Source organism: Gallinula chloropus, assembly GCF_964237585.1.
Source record: "Gallinula chloropus genome assembly, chromosome: 1".
NCBI classification, from domain to species: Eukaryota; Metazoa; Chordata; class Aves; order Gruiformes; family Rallidae; genus Gallinula; species Gallinula chloropus.
In genome coordinates, this window is record NC_140085.1 from 61,006,880 (window position 1) to 61,028,949 (window position 22,070).

At 42.3% G+C, this 22,070-nt stretch overlaps 1 protein-coding gene across 3 annotated transcripts in view; it reads left to right on the plus strand.

Moving 5' to 3' along the window:
• Positions 1-1,472: 1,472 nt before the first annotated feature.
• PPP1R12A (protein phosphatase 1 regulatory subunit 12A) overlaps positions 1,473-22,070 on the plus strand; it is a gene marked incomplete at its 5' end in the record, with an annotated part of 119,789 nt that continues 99,191 nt past the window's right edge. For all 3 annotated transcript variants that reach the window (XM_084279251.1, XM_084279250.1, XM_084279249.1), the window contains one exon: positions 1,473-1,709. In XM_084279251.1, coding sequence (XP_084135377.1) covers positions 1,473-1,709 — 237 coding nt within the window. The remainder of the gene's footprint in view (positions 1,710-22,070) is intronic.

The following is a 22,070-nucleotide window of genomic DNA, read 5'->3' on the forward strand; positions in this document are numbered from 1 at the left end:
TCGAAGTGTATGGGTTTCGGTGACCCTCTCAAACTATACTTTGTTTCCTGTAATTAGTTGAGCAGAAAACTTTTTTCCCAGCAAATTTAAACCCACATTTTATCCCCAGAGATGATTCCATTTAAAACAAAGTACACATTGCTTTTAGCTAAAGAAAACATGCTATGCACAGGGGGAAAAATTACTACGTATAGTTGCTTGGTTCCTGGAAGTTGTAAGTTGAGTGAATACATTTTATTTAGTCTTTGTATCTTCAAATGTGGTATGCTGTCTACCTACTTGTTCTCTTCCGACAGAAAGGATGCCTATGCTATCCCAGGTTTTTGGATAATGGAAGTGGACTTTCATTAAAATGGACGATTAGCACGGGCAACTAGTGTGTCTGCTGCCAGGCATTAAGTGTCAGGGTAAATGGGACATGGTGCTTCCGTACAGTAAGCTGCCTGAACGCAGACACATCTGACCTCCAACCACAAATGACACTCAGTGAATCACTCTGGCTCTCTCCTTCTTCCCTCCAAGCGGCTGCCTTTTGCCCCGTTCGCCAAGGCTGATGTCACTGCGTGTGACACAGGTTGCTGGCAGGGACAGGCAGCACCTGGAAGGCAGCTGCCCAAGCGAGGCGGAGGAGCGCGCCCTGCTTCCAGCCGCAGAAGGCCCTGGGGAGCCGCACACCCGAAGTCTGGCTTAGCCTCACGGCCTCAAGGCCTACTCCAGACGTCTCACTAAGCCACCCCGTTCTCTCTCTCCCCACACGCTTCGTTTCGGGACAAGCACGTCCCCGGTGACCCGCCAGTGACGGCCGCTCGACTGGCGAGGCCCTCACCGCCTTCCCAGCGTACAAACAGCTACGCCCGAGAGCCCTGAGGGCAGACCCAGGCCGCAGCGGAAGGCGGCCGGTGTGCCGGCGGCCCCCGAGGCTGGGCTCGGGCAGGCAGCGGGCACCGCGCGGGGCCGCCCCGCCGGACGCCTCTCGGCCCGGCTCTTCCCCTGCGGTCGCGGGGATTTCCGCCCCGGCGGGGCAGGGGAAGCCGGTGACCCTTCGGCTGAACTCTTGAACTCACGGGCCCGGGATGAGGCAAAAGCGAGACGGCCTCGCCCCACTCACGACACGGCGGCAGCGGCGCTCCCCCGCCCGGCCCCCGCCGCCGCCCCGCCCCCGTGCCGCGAGGCCGAGCCCGCGCTCGCCGGTGACGCCACCCCGCCGGGCCCCGCCCTCCGCGTTCTCCCTCCCGCGGATCGATTTCCCCCCAGCCCGCCCCTCTGCCGCTCGAAGTCTCGCGGCGTTATGCTAATGAGGCCGCCGCCGTCGCCGCCACCACGCCCCTTTGGTTCCCTCCCGCTCCGCGCCCTCCATCTGGGTGGGTGAGCGAGCGAGGACGGGTGCGCGCCGCGGTGCGCTGTGGGATACTGGCGGTATATAGTCTATCCTCGGTGCGGCATTAGCTAAGGGGGCCAGGCAGGAGCGGGGTATGAAGATGGCGGACGCCAAGCAGAAGCGGAACGAACAGCTGAAGCGCTGGATCGGCTCCGAGACCGACTTGGAGCCGCCCGTGGTCAAGCGCAAAAAGACCAAGGTGAAGTTCGACGACGGCGCCGTCTTCCTGGCCGCTTGCTCCAGCGGGGACACCGAGGAGGTGCTGCGGCTGCTGGAGCGGGGCGCCGACATCAACTACGCCAATGTGGACGGGCTCACCGCGCTCCACCAGGTCGGTGCGGAGCCCTTCCTGCCGGACGGGGGCTGCCTGGCCGGGCTCGGCGGCGGGACCGGGGCTTGGGCAGGCAGGGAAGCGAGGAGGGGGGTGGCTGAGGCCGGCCGGTGAAGTGCCCCCCCCCCGGGAGGAGGTGGAGGAGGAAGGGGCCGGAGGCGGCAGCTCTCCCCTCCGCTGGGGGGTGTCGGGGCGGGGAGGGGCCGGGAGCGCGGGGCGGGAGGCGGTGGCGGCGTCCGGGGTCAGGCTCGGGGGCGGCCGGCCGGCCGGAGGGGGCCGCGGGGCTGGAGGGGCGGGAGGCTGCGCCCCATCTCCGCAGGCCGGGCATCGGAAGGGGGCGGTTGGGCCTCTCCTTAGGCGGGGAAGAGGTGCCGGTGACCCTCTTTCGCTTTCCCCGCTCGCTTCGCTTCCCCTGTTGGCAGCGCCTCCCTCCGGGGGGGACCGGGGGAGCGGGCCCTGCCCCGGGTTGTCTGGGAGGCAGCCGGGGGCACTGGACAGGTGCCCCCCGGCGGAGGGGCGGGGGCCGGCAGGTGAGGGAGGCGGGCTCGCCTCGGGGGGCGCTGCCCCCGGCCGCCTTTTGCCCGGGCTCCCTCCCGGTAGCAGTTTCCTGCTCCCTCCTCCCCCCCATCCCCGTCTCCCCTGTTTCGAAGCGCTTGAGCCGATTAAACCCCGCTCGCGTGTGCGGGCGGGCGTGTGGAGAGAGGAGAGGGATCAGCTCTTTCTCTCCGGTTTCTAAGGGGAACCGGTGTTTTGTTCCTGATATAGGAACGTGTATCGGTAACAGGCTGCTCGCTTTCTTTAGCCACGGCTTCTGCCGCAGTGTGAAAGCTGAACTTTAAGGGGAGCGGGGCTCTCGCACTTATTTCTTTTCTTCCGTGCGTTGGAGAGCAGTAAAAAAAACAAACAAAAAACCAACCCAACCCCAACAACCCCCGAATCCATATTGCTTTGTTCTGGTGTGGGTACGTGGGAGGGGGGTTGGTGCTGGGGGAGATAACTTTCACTTGGGGCAGGGGGGGAGTGGAAGGGAAAGTGGCTGTGAAGTTTCCTCAAAATGGATGCTTTGTGCATGTTGAACTTCATAGCAGTCTGATTGGAATCTCAAAACGTTAGCCAAATAAGGAAAGGCTGTGGCAATCCGGAGATAATGCGGGTTTGCCTGAATAGTTTTTCTTTCTCTAGAAGGCCAGAAAGCTTCCACACAATATTAGATTCACTGGATATTCAAAAAGCAAAAAAAATAATCTCTAGCAGGCTAGCTTCTTGTTCTTAAATTTAAAAATTGCTCAGTAGTTTGAAAAACAAATGTTAATGACTGTGAGATGCAGGTTGGTGAAGTAGAAATCTTCCCGGAATGGCTAGGTGAAGTAATTAGGACATTGTTTTCATACAGTACTCTTCGAAAATTTGCCGTCTCATTTCTGTTTAGTGTATTTTATCTATCCCCTATAGATTTCTCAGCGATACGAGGCTCTACAAATACATGCTGCCCCATAGTACTGAATGAAATCCCCTCCTGAACATAAGAAGTAAAACTGTACTGCTTTCTGCTCAGTTTCCTGTGCAAGTTGTCAGTTGCCTCCCTGTGAAGGGTGTTGGTTTGCTTTCAGTTGTGAACTGAACTGGAAGAATGAATGTGTTGTGGTTAAGCTTGTCAGCATGCTGCTGCTGCAGCAGCAGCAGCACAGATACTTGACTTAAGGCTGGCCTGATACTTCATAGCAAGGTTTTATGTATTTGTCCTTCTCCAATTGAGTTATGATTGCTTCATGCTTCCAGGGAGCTCTGTACTAGAAGTCATACCTTAACTGGTTAGATTGTTGGGTCTATAAGTTAGTGTACTACAGTGATTGATAGGAAAAGATGATGTTTAACTCTTAGAATAAGAGATGAATGGTGTTATCTCTCTTAGTGGAGTCCAGATGGTGTTTTCAAAATGTCTTTGATACTGTATGCAGCAAAGGTTTTGTCAAGATCATTCTGAGCACATTCTCCCCTTCTTTTTACCTGTTGTCGGCTTGCAATTTAGAAGGGCAAAGTCTAAGGAAACAGAGGTGAAGATTTACATTGCAGCTAAAACTCTTGCTCCCCTTTGCCTCCTCTAGTGATACCAGAGGGACTTTTCTGTTGTAGTGAAGCTATCCTCTTGGGGCAAGTCCAGTAAATGAATGTTGCCTGTTGCTATTTAAAAAAACCCAAACATAACAGATCACTGCTTTTGACCAATTCTAAACGGTTTTACTTAATTACTATCAACAAATCTTCTTTTCCTCTAATATGCTGCATTAAAAGTGCAAGTCATACATGATGTAGTCTATGATGTGAGTTCATTTAATCGGATTTGGCTGTGGAATGGAACAAAGCTGTATCTGTTCGTAAAGGAAGCTCTTCAGAAACTTGTCATTCTTCTGACAGGGTTTTTGACTGACTGACTGATGTCGATAACGTTGAAGTCCTCCTTGTTGTGTTTAAGATGGTCAGGTTTGCTGTTGCTTTGTGAGGTTTGTTGTTCTGTGTTGTCTGCAGATCCCATGTAGGCTTCAGTGCTTCACAGGAATAAACTTAACTCGGCAAAGATAAAGTGATTTTTTTTTAACCTTTTTTGAATTGTTCTTTTTGTCTTGTAACTCTTTTTGTGGTTATTGAGAACAAATGCGTGTTGTCTGAAACAGCAGTGCAACTAGATGTTTAATGTACTATTCAGCCTTTGTTTTTCCTGTTAGGCATGACAGTCAGAGGAAGAGATTTAAGCAGTGTTGTTTTCCACAGCCAGGTGGTTGGAAGTGCTGAGGGAAAAGTACCATTGATCCTGAAATACTGGTGAACTCCATATCTGGTTGTTACTAAAGTCATTAGGTAAACTTTTTCTATATCAGTGGGGTCGAATGCCATTAGATCAGAAAGCTTTACATATAACTTCTCCTTTTAATGCATATGGGAAAAATAAAATTACAGTTGGCTTGGAGGCTCAGAGGAGGAAGGGAAAGGTGTGTATATATACAGGTACTTTCATGGACTCTTGACACTGCCAGTGGGTGCTTTTTTTTTTATATTTGCACGTGCACAAGTGAGTGAATTTGAGTGCATTGTATCTGAGGCTTTGTTGATTAAACTTGAGTTCCAGGTCTTGCAGAAAGGGGAAAACTGTCATTAGATGATTATTATTCCTGCAGGTAATGTTGAGTTCAAATGTTGTCTTTAAGAACTTGTTTTAGCATATCTTCAGGTTAGGCCTTAAGCAGAAAGGATGAAGCTGGATATGCTATTTTTCCATCCGTGGGGGATAAATGCAGTGGACGACATTGCAGCAGAATACTGCTGAAATATCCTGCATTATATATAAATGCTGTGTTTGTATGTATGTAAGACCAGAAAACTTACTTTTAAATTAGACCTTAAATCTAAAATCAGATATCTGTTCTGTTAATTTAGTGAAAGCTGAAATTGATTTGTTTTAAATATTGCATTCCTAGACAGTTGTCATGCAGGATGAGATCTGTCTTGCAGATAGTGTAGCTCTTCTAACCGGCCTTAACACTTGAATGTACAGAGAACCTGAGAGGAGACATGAAACCCACAGGTGAGCTGCAACCTCACAGATTAGTAGCATCAGGAGAGGGTGGGGGGAGTGGTCTGGCATGTTCTGAAATAATATTAAGAGGTGACTATATACTGTTTCCAGTAAAAGCTGGCCCCTTCTAGGGCAGACGTATCTGAGTGGAATTCAGATTTGTCACCCTGAAAGCTTAACACTGTCCTTTCTCAGAGTTTGAAATTTGTCCTTCTCTCTTCCCTTGCCTTCTGTGAAAGAGGACTCGATTCACAAGCTCTGTTTGGAATTCATTGCTTAAATGACTGAAAGTAATTTGTCTAAACATTATGTAGATCTCTGTACAGGAAAGAGAAGCCCACCCTTTCTGGGCAGCACCGCTAAGAAGGCTGCTTGTGATGGGGAGGGACCATGATGTGACCAGTTTCCTGGAAGGCTGGATTTCCTGTGCAGGATGCTCCCCTGGGAGCACTGGGTGTGTGCTGTAGAGTACCTGCATGCTCCCAATAAAGAAGATGTCTGAGATTAAGCTGTGGTTAGGTATGACACTTTATTATGCAGCCTGCTTTTTCACTGACTTTTTTTTTGAGGCTGCTCAGACTTAAAAGGTGGTAACCTGGTTTTTGGCCTCATTCTCTCTGGGTGAGGAAGGTTGGTGCTGTGGCCCAATTTGACTGCACAGCATGAAAGGATCCTGCTGTCTAGATCTGGTGTTTTTCTGGGGAGGGTTTCTCTGCTTTGGACAGAAAATAAGGGAAATAGTCTTGGCTGTTTGTGCATGAGGATCATTGAGTGCTGTAGGTCTTGTCACGGGTGCAGGCTGAACATCAAGAGAGGCCCCTAATCCTTAATGAAGGATTCATGTGCTTTTTTTTTGTCCAGGACAAGTACAGCTTAATTAAACAAAGTTCCCCAAAGGCTATCTCTCTGTTGCAGATAGTGTGCAACTCTTGAAGTACTACATTGCATATGAAGGTGAGACTGTTTTACCCATGTTATGTCTCTGTGCAGACAGAGCAGGGTGCAGTGTTAAATAGAAATTATTTTGATTTAATGTGATTTCTGTAAGATTTTGCTGTGTTGATCCCTCTGTAGTAATTGTGATGCTGAGAAACTCTTCATGAGTGTGTTTCACTGAGTACTTAGAAAAAATAAGTGATTAAGGACAGTTATTGATGTCTTTAATAGTTCCTGTGGGTTCTATTGGGTTTATTTGTTGGATAAGAGTTACCTTCCTTTGTAGGAGTTTCTGTAATAGTTATCTGAAAAAATCTGTCAGATCTCCTGGTGGCAGGTCAATAGTACCTGGTATGGTAAAGGGTACCGTTACAGTTGGTATCAACCATTGTCCTCCTTATGACATCCTTTCAGACAGCAAGGAGTGATGGAAAAGGGACATAAACATCTACCAGCACTGGATTCCCTTGGCTTAGAACTTGATAGAGGGTGTTAGGGCTGCACTGTCAGGATCCTTTTTGATGAATGATAACACAGGTCACGTATTTAAGCTGGGGCCACAGCATGCAGAGCACGTCAAGTCATAAGAGCAAAGAACAGGTTGCTGCAGTCTTAAATCTCTAGGGTGTTTACCTCATAGCAGCAGCAGCACCCAACATCCAAGGGTAAGGGAAGTACGGAAATAGCTCAAAGCTATCTTAACCTCCTGGCTAGAACTTCTATACTACCACTTTTGGGGAGTGAAAATACGGGTGTGTATGGTAAGCTTGCTAATCTTTTGAGATTAAGAAAGAGAATTTACTTCTGGGTAGAAAGGTTTGTGCTCTGTTACAAACCTGATGCTTGAATTTGACCGTTTGGAGGGGGAACAACTTGCCACCCACTGACCATCCTCGTGATCCTGTTGTGGATGATGTACCAAGTATTTGAGTCATTTGCTCAGCTTGTATTTGGTTATCCTGACTCTTTTAAATTCTCTATCTGTACAACAAAGGACATGGAAAACAAATCCTGAAATAAGTGTAATGTTGACTTCACTCTGATTGAGCTACAGAGGCATTTTTCTTTAAAAACCCCTTTGTAATAGGAGTTGGGTTTTGTGTGGGCCACAGATCTTTCTCTCCGTAGTTACAGTAGCTAGGTTTGGATTCTGCAGTAAGTACTTGTTCACTTCCTACTGCCTATCTCGGCATCAAAGATCTTTCTATTGCCCTTCAAAATGCAGAAAAGAAGAAAGGGTGGGGGGAAGTGATTCTTCATAATATACTTTAGATATAACTGGACATTTAAATACTGCATTCAAAAGAATTGTGTTCCACTTGGTGTGTTATAAAAGTAACAATCAATTTCACCTTTCTACGTTTTATTATCTCCATGAGTCTCTTGGTCTCTTCAGGGCCTGTTAAGATTGAACCTGGAATTCGGTTACGTAGCAGTTTTCATTTGGTACGAATATTTCCCATGCACAGATGGAACAACCCAACTGAATTCTAGTATATAGTAATTATTTTAAGTATTGAAAGCAAGTTTCCATGTTACTGTAACTGACAGATTTCTTAAACTTAGCTAGTCATGGACAAAGAGTTCTACAGTCAGTGTACGGATGAATTGAACTGATAGGGCTTTAATGCTGATGTTCAAGGACCATTTCTTGTCTTCTATAGCTATGAATTTCACTGTAACATTAATGTTGCTTCTACACTAAAGATTTATCTATGGTTTTCTTTGTTCTGGCATGTATTCCCATGGTATTGTGAGAACACTTCCATGATAAATCTTAAAGCACGTCATAAGAATAAATGACACATGCTCTTGTATGTATAAATAAAGTGTATATGAAGAGTCTTTATTTGAAGCCTCCTTGATCTTGGCATTGTAGCTAGTGTGTTATTTTCTACCAAATTACTAAGTTTCAGTTTGTTAGCTAAATCTGAATCTAGGAGACAGAAGCAGTCATTAGTGTCATTAGTAGAGATACAGCTTAGGTCTCCTGAAGATCTGTATTCCAGGCTTAAGGGTATATGCTAAATTTTAGTTGGAACAGATGGTTTGACAGGCTCTTGGCCAGTTTACTTGTTTATCCCTTCATTTGCACTCTCACTTGCTCTCTTTCCCAAAGTTCTTTCTTAGTCTACGAAGACACTTAACAGCAGTCTTCTTAAATTGGGAGCCCAGCAAGTTGCTTGTGTTTTTCTGTATAATTGTGACCCCTGAGGCTGGCCTGGAAGGTTGTAGAATTAATGTGTACGTGTTCTAGCAAATACTTACACATTTTATCCACTAACATATTTGGAGGGAGGGGGGTGTTAGACTTAGACAAACTAATATGCTCTGAAAGGAATGTGTTGGTAGTTTTGGACAACTGTAGCATGACCATTCTGGGACTCTTGCAACCAAGAAATTGTTCCTTGTTCCTGTTGTGCTGTAGTAACAATATGGGGTATATGCATATAGGATATGCAGAATGTGAGGATGTTTACATAAATGTTGTATCACTGCTTAACAACATGTCTGTCTTCATTGATCTGGGCAACTATAAAAACACAAACTGGAATGCAGCTGTAGGGCTGTGGAGCTGTCAGTAAAGCTGGGCAGCTTCTGGTGCTGCTGGATGGGTGGAGACATTCCAGGCTGCTTTACTTTCCTGTATGCATTCCTGAAATGACAGTCAATGGAAAGCATGGCATAAGAGTGGCAGCATTCCTCAGCTGTTTCCTTTCTAGTAATATCAGGACTGTAAGGATAGAACAAGAAGGCAAAAGATGGTCAGGGTACTTGGGGGCAGGGGGAAGAGCGTTTCTGGATGTTACTTTTCCAAGTGCTTTGTTTTGAGAAGACCTGGTACCCAGTTTTTCCATTTCAGCTGGATTTTTGAGAATGCTGAATCAGCCACAGTGCTTATCCTGGAAACACTGAATCCTTGACAGCTCATTCACAAAACCAAAAATTAGAGCAATATGATTAAGTCTTTGAACAAGACTGTTTTCCATTTATGTCTGAGTGGTGTAAGCAGTTATCCCATTAACATGATATTTCTTAGACTAATGGCTTCTAAAGGTCTGTTAAACTAAGTAAAGAGTAGACTTGGCTTTATGAAGTGGATGAAACACCTGAAAAAACTTGAACAGGAACTGCAGCCTTATTCTGGGCCTACACACAGGAGGAGGCTTGTCTTCAAGGCTGCAAGTAAATAGGTTTTTTTTATACTACTGTAACTTCTGAATACATTAATTCTGCACTTGTTCTGTAACTAGAACATAACCATCTAATTTGATACTAAAATATCTGTAAGCTGTGGTTTTTGGAAGTGGTTCCAGCTCCAAAAAATTGTCAGAGGCCAAGTCTCATTGATTTTTTTTTTAATATAAGTCACTCTGAAATATCCTTTGACTTATTTTTCCATGTCATGTTGTAAATCAGGCTCTCAAGTTCAAACTGTGGTAGCTTGTTTTGGTGTTAGCCAGCCAGTGGTGGTTACTATGCAAGTTTTAATTCTGAGGTGATTATTTACTTAGTTTTGCAGTTGTGGTGATAGTGAAACTAGAAGAGTAGCTGAGGCATCCTCAATATATATATATGAGGTTTCTTGTGTATCAGGGGATTATATGTAAGTTTTGGCCTTATGCTGTGTATCTAAAAAAATACATTTATCACTCTTCACGTGGATTTCATTTTCATGGGTTTTTTTGGTCTTTCACAAAATGACTAAGATGAGTGTTAACAACGTGAAACCTGTTTGCTAATAGTTATGCTTCAAAATTGTGATAAACTTACCTAACAGTGTTTGTCTCAATTTCACACATTAATTTGTCTTGGGCAAATACTCAGTTAACAGTCTCTCTAACAAAGGTGAGAGCAGCTGAGAGGTGTGTGTTCAGTGCTACCTTCTGAACTGCCCCCTTAAGTTTTCACTGAGAAGCTGCTTTTCTGTGTCAAGTCTGGGATCCTCATGGGCTCTGTTGGAACAAGAATACCATCTCTGACTTCTAGCACTGAAACTTCTGGCGTACTAATGCCCTGAAATTTTCTATAGTGTTCTTGATTGAAAACCTATACCCCTGCAACTGAAGGGGAAAACTTGTTATTTTTAAGCTGCAAAGCATGTCATCCCATTTTTTTAACGAAAACTTCGATGCTTGCAGTATGTTCACACATGTATGCAATTATACTTGAATGAGTAGGCTTAATTAAGTGAATAATCTTAATGAAACCAGTGAGAGTTTTCCAAAAGTGTGTGCCTCCATCCCAGGATGAAACAATCAAAGCTATTTGTACTGTTTCTCAGTCCTAATTTTTACTACCTTCCCTGTGTTCTGTAAAATACAACTAACCCTGCTTATTGTCATTGAAATATTACTTTTTTAGCTAGTTACAAAAGATCAGAACTTCTTGTACTAACCTGTTGTTTGAAAATGTTTTCAAGTCAATCCAGTCTGGTGTTTCAGGTGCTGAACTTGGTGTAAACTTGGGCAAAAATGAATTTCCTTGGGTTGGGTTTTAATCAAAATGAAGATTGGGTTGACAGCATTGTGTCTGTCAGCCAAATAGGGACTGCTGCTAATAAATAATAATCTCATTTCTATCGATATAAAACAAATGTTTTAAATGCTTGCCAAACTTAAGTTTGCTGCAACTTGAATTATTCTAGGTCCTAATGATAAAGCTGGTGTGTTTGGTTTTTTTCATAAGTCATCTGCATTTTGTCTCCTGTTAGGTGGAAAATAAGTGTAATGTTTTATATCTTAAAGATTTTTTTATGTTAACATCAGTTTCCTGGCTTGAGAGTATAGCAAAGCAGAGAGGGTGGGTTGTGCTAACGCTGTGGCTGTCAGTAGGTGTTTGTGAAGCTGGATGTGGCTTTCTGGTCACTCACTTTTTACTTGCTTGCAGGTTACCTAGCCGAATGCTTGTTGTTTGTGTCTCTGTATAGCTACACGTGTGTGTGTGTGTGCTGTAGTGGTATTGAATGCTAATACTTCTGTGACACAGGACTCGGGGGTATTTGTAGCCTTAGGAAGAGAAACGACTTCTCCATCTCTGTAAAGGAGTAATAGCTGATCTAGTGGCTCTTGTGCTTAACACTTGTAGACTGCCCTCTGTTTTAGTCGAGCTGCCCTCAAACTTGGTTTATATGAAACCATTTCTTCATATTCTTTCCTTTTCAGTGCCATATCTTATCCACAGTCACCTGGCTTTGGCCTGATATGTCAAATGTGACTTCAAAGAAAGCTCATGAAGTTACTGTGTAAACAAGTTTTACCTGTGGGTAAATATAGTAGTGGTGACTTAAAAACTACCCTTTCAAAGGAAAAATATAGGATGACTTAGTGCACATGCAGACATATGTTGTGTTTTTTATGAAAGTGTTTTATCACTTACTGACCCATGTAAGAAGATGTGGGAGTGGGAGATCTCTTCCAGTTTTCCTCAGCAAGTGAAGATGCTGCTATACTATAGTATAGAAGTGTCAGTGGTAATCGTAGCTCTACATTTGCAAGCTCAAGTGGCATTTTGATTTTTAGAATTTCTCCTCTACTGTTTGTTAAAAAGATTTGACTACTGAAAATGCTGTGTTTGCTGCTTTTCATTTTGGTACACAAATTGATCCAGGTATAAACATCATGAATGTGAAACTAGGTGGGGAGTGGGGTGTATATTTTTTTTATTTGTAAGAGCTTATGAAAAGAAAGGCTTAAGTTAGAGAAGCAGAAGTTGGGATCCAGGAAGAATGCTGTCTTGCCAAAGCATGAGTTTCTCGGCTTATACCAGTGCTGGATGCAAATGTAGATACTGATGTGAAACATGGAAACACAGGCAACCTCTGGCTGTTCATGTGTAGGAATTCTTGTTTAAAAGATGTATTACTCTCCTGAATGTAGGATGAGAGGTGTGGGGGGATTTTATCTTTTCCCTAATTTCCTCTAGAGAGTTATTCTTGAATTAGATTATCTGAGTGGTAACCTCTGTATGTAGTTATCCTTCACTTTAAACTAGTAATTCCCGACTAATTCCTTGCTAATGGGCTAGCTTTGCACTAATGAATAGCAATGATAATCTAATTTCATAAGACTGTCGAGTTTGGAATCCGTGTGCTGTTGTGGTGTCTAAGCAACGTTAAAGACGATGCTGTCTTATGATTAGGTTATCTCTTTTAAAAGCTTAATATGGACTAAGCATTTTTCCTTTTTCTCCCCATCAAGATTAAAGTTCCTATAGTGATAATTGTAGCTAGTTGACTACCATTAATTGGGAAAAATATTGATTGCCAGATGCTTGTTTTGTGTGGTGGTGTGATAGATTACTTCTGCCTCTTTGGTGGTATCAGCATGTTGGATACAACTCTCCCACTCTCATGAAGGGGCCTGTGCAGGAAGAGGTTATTTATGTCACTGGGAGGAAACACCCATTTCCGTTTAGCTCTCCCTTTGCCTTTTCTGTCACACAGTCCTTTTGTGGCAGCTTGAGATACTGCTTTTTATATTTAAATAAGAAATACTGTATGGACTGTAGCAATTATGACTTAAGTTATTAAACAGTCCTTTTCTCCACAGTTGCTAGAGAAGCTGTTCTATGCTCAGAGATCTGAGTATACTGTAGATGGAAAGGGTTTGGAGAAACATGCCTACAGTGTCATTCTGTGGTAGTGTCTTAGCATGCCTGAGAACTGTTTGATTTATCATACTTGTTACAGGTTAGGTAGTGTTCAGGTTTAGTCTGTTGGCTTTGTCTTCCTGAAAGCTAAAGGCTTCCCCAAAGTATTTGAATATCATGTTGCCATAGGTAAGAACTTTGTTGCATTCAACTTCCCTTCAAGAAAAACTTGCTGCCTGGAATGAGTGTTAAAGACTAGTACAAATATTTAGTACATCTTGGAGTACTGTTTAATACAGTTCTTCAGTAAACTGACTGTTGGAGTTCTGAGTTGTTTCTTAATCAGCATTTTCAGTTCACAATTTGTAAAGATTGTGTAGAGTAAACATGGGACCTAAGCGGCAGCACAACGTTCAGTACCTGGTTGTATTTGGTAAGATGATTGGAGGCCAGTAACTGATTAGCCAGTCACTTTAAGTAGTTGTCTCAGTCTAACAATTGAGACTTAGACATACGAACTCTATTTATCCAGTTTGGGAGGTGTGCTGTGTCCAGAATGCTAGAGTAGTTGCCAGTTCCTGATGCAAAGTGCCATTAACTGCACTTGTATTCAGAACCTCCCAATTTCTGCATTCTTTTTTAGAGGAAGTGTCATGTCAGGTGTATAGCTGGATCAAAACATAAACCCAAGAAAATTCTGGTGTAGAAAAATACCTTTAATAAAACTATCATTAAAATTTTCTATTTCAAGTGCTGTGTGTTTTGGGTTTTTTTTTTTAAATATGGCATAAATAAAAAACATCATTAAAAGTCTGCATGCCTTCAACTGTGGGGATTCCAATAAAAGACCAACAGCACTGAAAAGTAACTTTGTATTAAGCCTTGCTGGCATCAGAGCTGTATAGTCTTCTGTGACACAGCTCATCAACTGCAGAGAGATGAGTCAAGTGTTTGCTTGGACAGCTGCTGTGTGATTTCCCCTTTTTTGGAGAGCATCTAGGGACTTTGTATCTCTCCTTCAGCTGTTAGCTTACCTGCACATACTGCAACAAGTTCTTAGTCTTTTCGAGATAGAAACCCTTGTGATTGTGTTCGGGAAGGCTTTGCTGACTTAATTTCTTTTTTCTAGGATTTAAAGCAATTTTCACTTCTAGAATCATCTAATTATTTTTATAGCCATTATAACTGTTCTTGGTGGGTTTTATGCTTTTGCTTTGTCATATCTCACTGTTGATAACTATTTGATAATGTTTTGCGTTCTATTAATATCTGGAAGGTGTTTATGCAGAACCTAGACAGATAACAGACTAAGTCAGCTCATTTGGACTGCTATAGAATCATCAAGGTTGGAAAACACCTTCAAGATCATCAAGTCCAGCCATCAGCCCTACACCACCATAACCTCTAAACCATCTCCCAGAGTGCCACATCTGCATGTTTTTTGAACAGTCCCAGGAATGGCAATTCCACTACCTCCCCAGGCAGCCAAAATATATTGCAGCTTAAACTATAAATGTTAAAGTATTAAAACCATTTAAACCTTGAGCCAGAACCTTAATTTAAAAAAAAAAAAAAACAAGTATAGTTTTAAATCTCGATTCAGATGTTTGGCAGCTGAGCTCATGTGACAGGCTGTAAAACTTAGGAGTGCCACTTAAGTAGGAAAGGTATCGCTAACTGTTTTATCAATACGCTTCTGTACTTATCTTTGGTAGCTGTCTGTGATTCATGGTGCCCCATCACGTCATACAGTTGCATAAGTTGCTCTTTGAAGAAGTTCTTTGACCTAGACAAAGATGGGCATGGGGAAAGACAAAATAGAAAATGTTCCCCTGATTATAAGATAGAACAGTTAGAGGTAGGTCTCAGGTCTTTTTAGTCCAGCTAAGCTGCCCCTTTTTTTCTTCTCTCTTCCTATCTCCGTGCTCTGCTTGTGTTGTAGAAACTGGATCTCGGTGATCACGTTCTTCTGTCCTGTAACTTCTAACAAATAAGCATTGTGTGTTAGTTATTTCTCCTTTTAGATTTATAAAAAGAGACTCTGCGTTCCAGTCAGCACCTGCAGAGATGTGAACAAGATGCTGATGTTTATGGAAACCCAGCATGCCCCCCCGCTCTGGCTGCTTCCTCGGGAAGGGTCTGATGCTGGTTTGGTTCCTTTCGTTGGTAGTAGCAGCGACCGCTGAGGCACAGGATACTTAGACTTCTGCTCGGTGAGACTTCATGAGGATACCTGAGATGACACCCCATCCTCCCACGCTCATGATTGCACTATAAATTTCTCTGGAATGTTTTAACTGTGCCTAGTGCAAGGGCTAGCACAATGTAAGTTCCTGTAAAACCAATTAGGTGAATCAAAGATTTCTGTGAACTCTTGCTTTTGTCAGGCTTAGTGTCTGGATTGTGAAATGGTTCTGGAACTTGCAGTGAGTCTTTACTAGCTGAGAACACTGGTGACTCTGTTAGGCTATTTCACCTTCTTAATATCAAATATTTCTGGGTGAAGTCCAATTTTAGTAACTCTGGATTTAGAAGTTGCGTACAAGAATCTATCTTAAATTCTTATGTTAAAATGCAGATGATTTGCCTGCTTCAGGCACAATGTGGCACGTGGGTTTTCTGCAGTTTTCTTTGTTTCTGAATGTAAGACTTAACATTTTCCCAATCATGGCATTACCATGGAGTCAGGTTCTACCAACTGATAAGACTCAGTTGCTGAAGTATCTGGAAATTTATTAACCACTCTGGAGAATATGGCAAAAAAAATGTTAATATCTTGGAGGAAAATATGTCCCCCTCCTTCCCTGAGACACCTTAGTCATAAAACAGTAATACTCTTACCAATTTAGAAGAGGATGCTGAGTGAAGGGGAACTGCTGCTTACATGATTATGCAGATATGTGAAGTGTGAGTAGCAGACCATTGGTGGCCTGCTAGGGAAAAGTAATTTGCCCTGTCTGCTTTGTGGGTATGGAGGGGATGAGAACAGCACTTAATTTGTAAAATTACACCTTCAAGATGGCACAATGTCTAAACTAAAATATAAAATTAGACAGCAAGCTACTGGCTACATGGGCTGCTCAATCATGCAAAGGGAATGTGCTCTTCAGCCATCAAGGCATGTGTTTCTGCAGTCCAGCCACTAGCTCTGGCTACTTTGCTATCACAGATTTGAGTTTCTGAGGTCTGTTAACTTGAGGCTTTTGACTTGCCATGGGGTTTATTTATTCCTCTGGTTCTGTCACAGCCAGTGTCTGCAAAAGCAAGAATCAAAGGCAAGTCCTGCATCTCCCTGGATGAGAGTGCAGAACATCAGATTGGACTGGTAAAGGCTGTAGGAATTATAGTATGGAGTAAAGCTCACTGAAAAACTTTCTTACAACTACAGCATCTTCTGCACCTGTGGAAAAAAGTTGTATTTTTGCAACAAATAGATCTCCTTTATCAGTAAACATCAAGAGGTTGTAGCTAAGGACAAACTCAGTGGTTTTGATTGTCTTATTTTAAAAATATTAAAGGTGTCTGACTTTCTGTTTGTTTCACTTAACTTTGAGTTTCTAGCCCAAAGAGTGGTTGTGTATTTGTGAAACAAGCAGTTGTGATGGTTTTGTTGTAAGTATGTATTTTCTCCCTTCCCACTTCAAATAAAAAACATTTATGGTTAATTAATCTTAACATTGTGGCTTTTCTTTGCAGCTAGTAGGAAATGTGAATTGTTGACTCAAGGCATCCCTTGAGTTCAGGGTGGCGTAGGCAAGTGTGCTCTAGAACCTTCAGGTGTGTAGTAGTATGTAGTTAACCTGTAGTATCTCTGTTATTACTAGGCCTTCATATAGCTTTTTACTAGAGATAAACAAACAGTGCATGTGCTTAGCTGGTTGCTAGTACTCTTCAGCCATAAAACAAATAGTTAAAATTTTGGCTGTATGTGTATGAATCTTTGCAGTAAACTGTAACAACATACTTTTTGAGTTTGGGAATTCCAGGGAATATGTAAGCAGTAGCTTTTTTTTTTAAATAGAATGTTTAAATTGGCAAGCATTAACTTTGTCCTCTAATTATGTTTGTGTTGGGTTTGACCTATGACTTCAGTATACATACCTGCAGTGAAATAGTTGTGAATTTTCAGTTTTGTCATAATTCTCTTCTGTGTTATTCCAGTAATTATTACACGCTGCATTTCTGCTAAACGCCGTTAGCCACTAATACTTTTTTCCCTGACTACTTCTAAAGGACTACAGGCAAGGAGAATAATAGATGTTCTGCACTTGCAAGTTGGCAAACATATGCTGAGTTTTATGTGGTCACTGACTTTGGAGATAGAGAAATCCTTTGAATGCATGAAGCCAAAATGCTTGCCCACTGTTACTGTTAGATGGGATTACTGAATTTGTAACTTCATCCAACACTGGAGCTAAAACTACTAGAAACAGATGTTAAATTCTCCAGTAGTAACAATCTGCCCCAGCAGATGAATTTCTAGTACCTTTGCTTTGGGGAACTTAGATTACTTTGTGCCTGCACTGGGACAAGCAGATCGTTCAGCTTGTAACCGACCTTGATGTATAATCAAGGATAGCCAGATTGCTCTGACCTCCTGCAAGTTTGTCTCCTAAAATGGAAATAATTCATTTTGCAGGTAGAAATTGGAGCCAAGCAGCTGTGAATTCCAGGAGGCAAATACTGAGGCAAATTGTAACTTCACTGTTCTGTTCAACAGCCAAATGCCAGTTGATTCCAGTATCTGCCACTTGCTTTCAGCCTGTGATTCAATGGTCTTTTCTATGAAATCAACTCCCCTTTCCTCTAAAACAAGAAGCATTACCCATCCTCCCTGCCCCCCTCTCCTGCCCCCCCCCCCTCCCCCCCAGCCCTCGCACCCCCTCCCCATGTCTGGTGTTGCTGTTTTGGGGAGTTAGTGCTAATTTGTGTCTAATTAGCACTTACAGGCAGGAAGCTAGAGTAGCTTGACGACTTTGTGTGCATGCTTTCCTGCACAAGCAGCAGTGACTCTGATTACCTGCAGTCTCAGAGGTCCATGTGGAACTGCTGAACCAGAGGGGGTATTAAAAGTAAAAGTCAAGAGCTACGTGCTTATAAATGACCCTTCCATAAACCTGTGCTCCACGGTGGCTCAGTGTAAATGCTTGTGCCTGGATGGAAGGCTTACTGTTCCATCCTTGGTTTAGCTTTAGGAAATCAAAGACAAAAGCAGGGTGAAATTGGATTGCTACTATTGCTAGTGTCCTGTCCTGTACCTAGGGGACTACTTGTTCAAACTTACAAATCATCTAACATGGAGAAATTTTCAATCTTGTGTGAAAGCTTGGAGTACATTACAGGTTTTGGTGGAGGCTTGCAACTAGCACTGCTTCAGGTTTTGTTTTTGACGAAAATCTGACTGGTAAGCAATACCAGAGCTGGGAATGTTTGCAGGCAAGCTACCAAGCACTTCTGCTAACATGTTCCCAAGGGTCCTGCATTAACAGGAAGAAAAATGATCCAGTGTCCTTAAACTGCAATCCTGGTAGCTGTATTCAAACCTTTAAAGAAAGGAGGCTCTTGTGGTTGTGCCCTGGGGCTCCAAAAAAGCCTAATACAGTGGCATACATATGCTGGATGGCTAAGAGACTTTCCCAATAGCCAGAACAGACTAGGAATTCTTTTTGGTAGAAAGTGCTGTTTTGGATAGGACCATTAAGAAGGTGAAAGACAAAATAAAGCTGTAGTTTGCTTAAAACTAAAAAAAAAAAATCATCTGGACCTTGAAGACAAGAAGCTGCTGTTGCCTGGCTTTCCCAGCCTTCCCAAGTCAGCTCTCAAGTTGTAGACACTATGAACGTGGTACTTTCTGTTATGAGGTGGGCTGTATATAAAGTATTGTCAGATGCCAGCTGTTGAGTGCCTAGTGGAAGGCTATACTAGTTCTACCACTGAAGTATCTGGAAGATAGTGTCTTTACCTTTGAGTACTTACAGGTGAAATAAAAATGGGAGGGCTGTCTATTAAAAAGTCTTTATGTGGCTTTTGAGTCTAAGGAATTCTAACTTCCCCAAATCCTTGGGCATGGAAGACAAGTAAATATGTGGAGACTGGTAACTTGGGGCAACTGGGTACCAAACAAATTTCCTGCTCTATTGCACTTGGCTCCTTCTCCCTCAAAGTTACCAGGAGGAGTAAGATGATCTTTGCTTTTCCTTTAACTGTATACATTTCACAAGCAGACAGTTTTAGAATGCTGTTTAGTGTTATATTGACCTTGATAGCTTGTGGTTTTCCTGTTTAGTCAGATTGAGCAAGGAGTTTTTCTCCAGTCTGAAAGCAGTAGAGAGGAAGAACAGCAACAGCATACTGAACAGGAAAGGGCTGGATGTGAAAAGAGTTACAAGTCTTATTACAGCAGTGTATTTTTGGTTCCACAAAGCAGCAGTATAAACTGCAGTTTTTAACTTCAGTGCTCTATAAGTAAATGAATATGCTTAATGCATAGATTATCTTGAATTACCATTCTGTAGTTTGCTGCAATCTGTATCTTAGACTGGCTCTTGAATTTAGAAAATAAAGAGGGGGGACATACAGGGGAGATGACCCAACACAAATGTGTGAGTAGGAGAAAAGAGGTGAGGAACAGTGTCTTGATGAGACACAAGATAGAGCAGAAGGGTTTCTTTAATGATAATGATTAGTCAAAGCAGACAATATGAACTATATTCTTGGAATTGGATATGGAAACTTAGATGCCCAGAATAGTTCTTCAGAAGTATTGTTTGTGGAGTGTAGGCCTTCTGGTGACATGCTAACTAATGTTCATCTGTTTTATCTTTTTGGAGATGACTACTTTTTCTTCTGTAGTCAGGCAGAATTTGGCTATTGAATCAGAAACTTTTCCCAGAAAACCTGAATGTTTCCACAGATGTGGGTGTAGAATCTTCTGGAGGTCCTGATCTGTGTCTAGAGCTTTTAGGTATTAATGTGTGGTAATTGCTGCATTCGATAGCTTGTCTCCCATGATCTGCCAGATAAACAGAAGCAGCAGAAATCCCTAAGGAAACAGTGGCTTCACTTGTACCAGGCTCTCTGCAGACCTCTGAAGATGCCATTCCTGCTCTACAGTGCATCATAGTGGAAGATGTATCTCAAGTTTGGAGATGAAGAATACAATTAAATACATAAAATTATGCTAGCTTGCATTTTAATGTCAGTCTCATGATCAATAAAGATTTTTTTACTTACAACCTAACTTTGATTTAATACCATAGTACCTCACTTCTATCTATCTGTACCTGTGAGTTGAAAGGTACTGTAATATTGGGGGGTGGGAATTGTCAACTGCTGCTATGCTGTTCAGTTTTTGTTTTGTGGTGTTTATTTTCCTTACCTAATTGGTAGCTTGCATAGGAATAATTAGTTAACATTTCTAACTTTCAATTTTTTTCCTGAAAACAGGAATGCTGCCACATATGTTGAAATTATCTGATCCTGTAAGCCACAAGTTTTTTTTTGTAACAGTGAATGCACATATTTGATGCAATAGCTATTGAAGAAATATATGACCTTACTGCTGAGAGTTTATTTTTCACATGACAAAGCAGAGAATCTTTCAACAGTGTATTTTTTTGTCTAGAATCTTGGCTTTATATAAATTAAAACTTCAGTAATGAATTAACTTAGCTCATAGGTGCCAGAGGGTAATCAGCTGTGCAGTTTTATAAATCCTGGGTGATTAAATAAAGAAATCCAAATTCTGGATCCCTGAAATCCATCTAAAAGGTGATAAAACTGATACTAGGTGTTACCTGATGGCAAAGCTCATTTTAATTTCTAATTTCAGTAAAATTTATCTTGCTTTAAACCTAGCCCTGATGTTCTGAACATGCTTTTGACCGAAAACATCCAATAAAAACAAAGTAACTTGTAGTAATGGAAAAAATGACTCAGTAGAAGTTCAGAACCAAAATTAACTGAAAGGCAAACAGTAATCCTTAAAACAGAAGCTAAGTTTGATCACGTTACACTGATCTTCAACCTAGTTTATTTTCTGCTGCTTTTCCAGTTACACAAGCACTTCAGTCATAGGGTACATATATCACTTTTGCTAAAAAAAAAAAAAAAAAAAACACCCACCAAAAAAAAAATCTGGCCAGACTGGGAAACAGATGTCACACTCTGGTTTTCTAGGGTTGGTCAATTATTACTGTCTTTCAAGGACCATAAGCGAGTGCAGTCAACTGAGATTAAGGCACATTTTACCAGAGGCAGCTCAGGCTGGACACTCCAGCATGTCACCTGAAGAATAAGGATGGTACCAGTTTGCTCATCTGCTGGTTGTGTTAGTAAGTGTGTAGTCCTTTGCTGTAAGGAGGAGGGTGCTGATGATACAAGAGCCATCAACTGTTCAGCTCCAGTTTTGTGTCTTTGTGCCAGAGCTCTGAAATGTAGATCAAATAAATCTCAGATGAAAGAAATAAGTAATTTCCTTCAATGCAAGACAAATCATTTATTGTAGTTCCACATTTAACCTTCATTTAGACCTCATCTCTTCAGTTCAAGACCTTAAATACAGGCTAATTTTAAATATTAAGCATTACTAGGGAAGATTGCCATAATTAGGGATTCATTACCTCATAGTTATGAATGAGGCTGGTTCATAGGTGTCTTAAAGAATGATATTCAGCAAATTAAAAATAAGGTGCTTCTTTCCTTAGAGTCCTAATTCAAACTGTTCTAACTGTACCTCTGCAAACTGAAAGTAATAGGTAGAATGTTCTGCTAAACGTCACAGGATATGGCTAGGTAGTTCGTGCTCTGCAGTGCTAGCCACGTAGCAGGTACCTACTAACACAATACCTGGAACTTGTGTTGTAATACATGTTGCAATGGGGTAGATGTTTATTTTATAGACACTTCATTCATTACCTCAGTGTTCTCTAAGCATGCTTATAACATGGGAGGAACCAGCTCCTGGTTTTGACATCCGAATGAGCTCCAGTTTACAGAAAACTGTCTTCCAAGAGGAAGTGCAAATTAAGCTGCTTAATCACTTTTTCCAAGGTGCTAATTCTTTTTCCTTCTTTGATATTAGATTTCTTCCTTAGATAGCATTAACTTTCCAAATAAAAATGGAGAAGTTTTGGAGCAAGAGCTTTGGGTTACCTTTGTAGGCATTGGCAATGTTTGAGGCCATCAATGTTGTCTAGTCTCATTGTTAGACTTTGCAGTCACGTGAACACAGTGATTTAAACCACCAGGGAAATAAATACAAT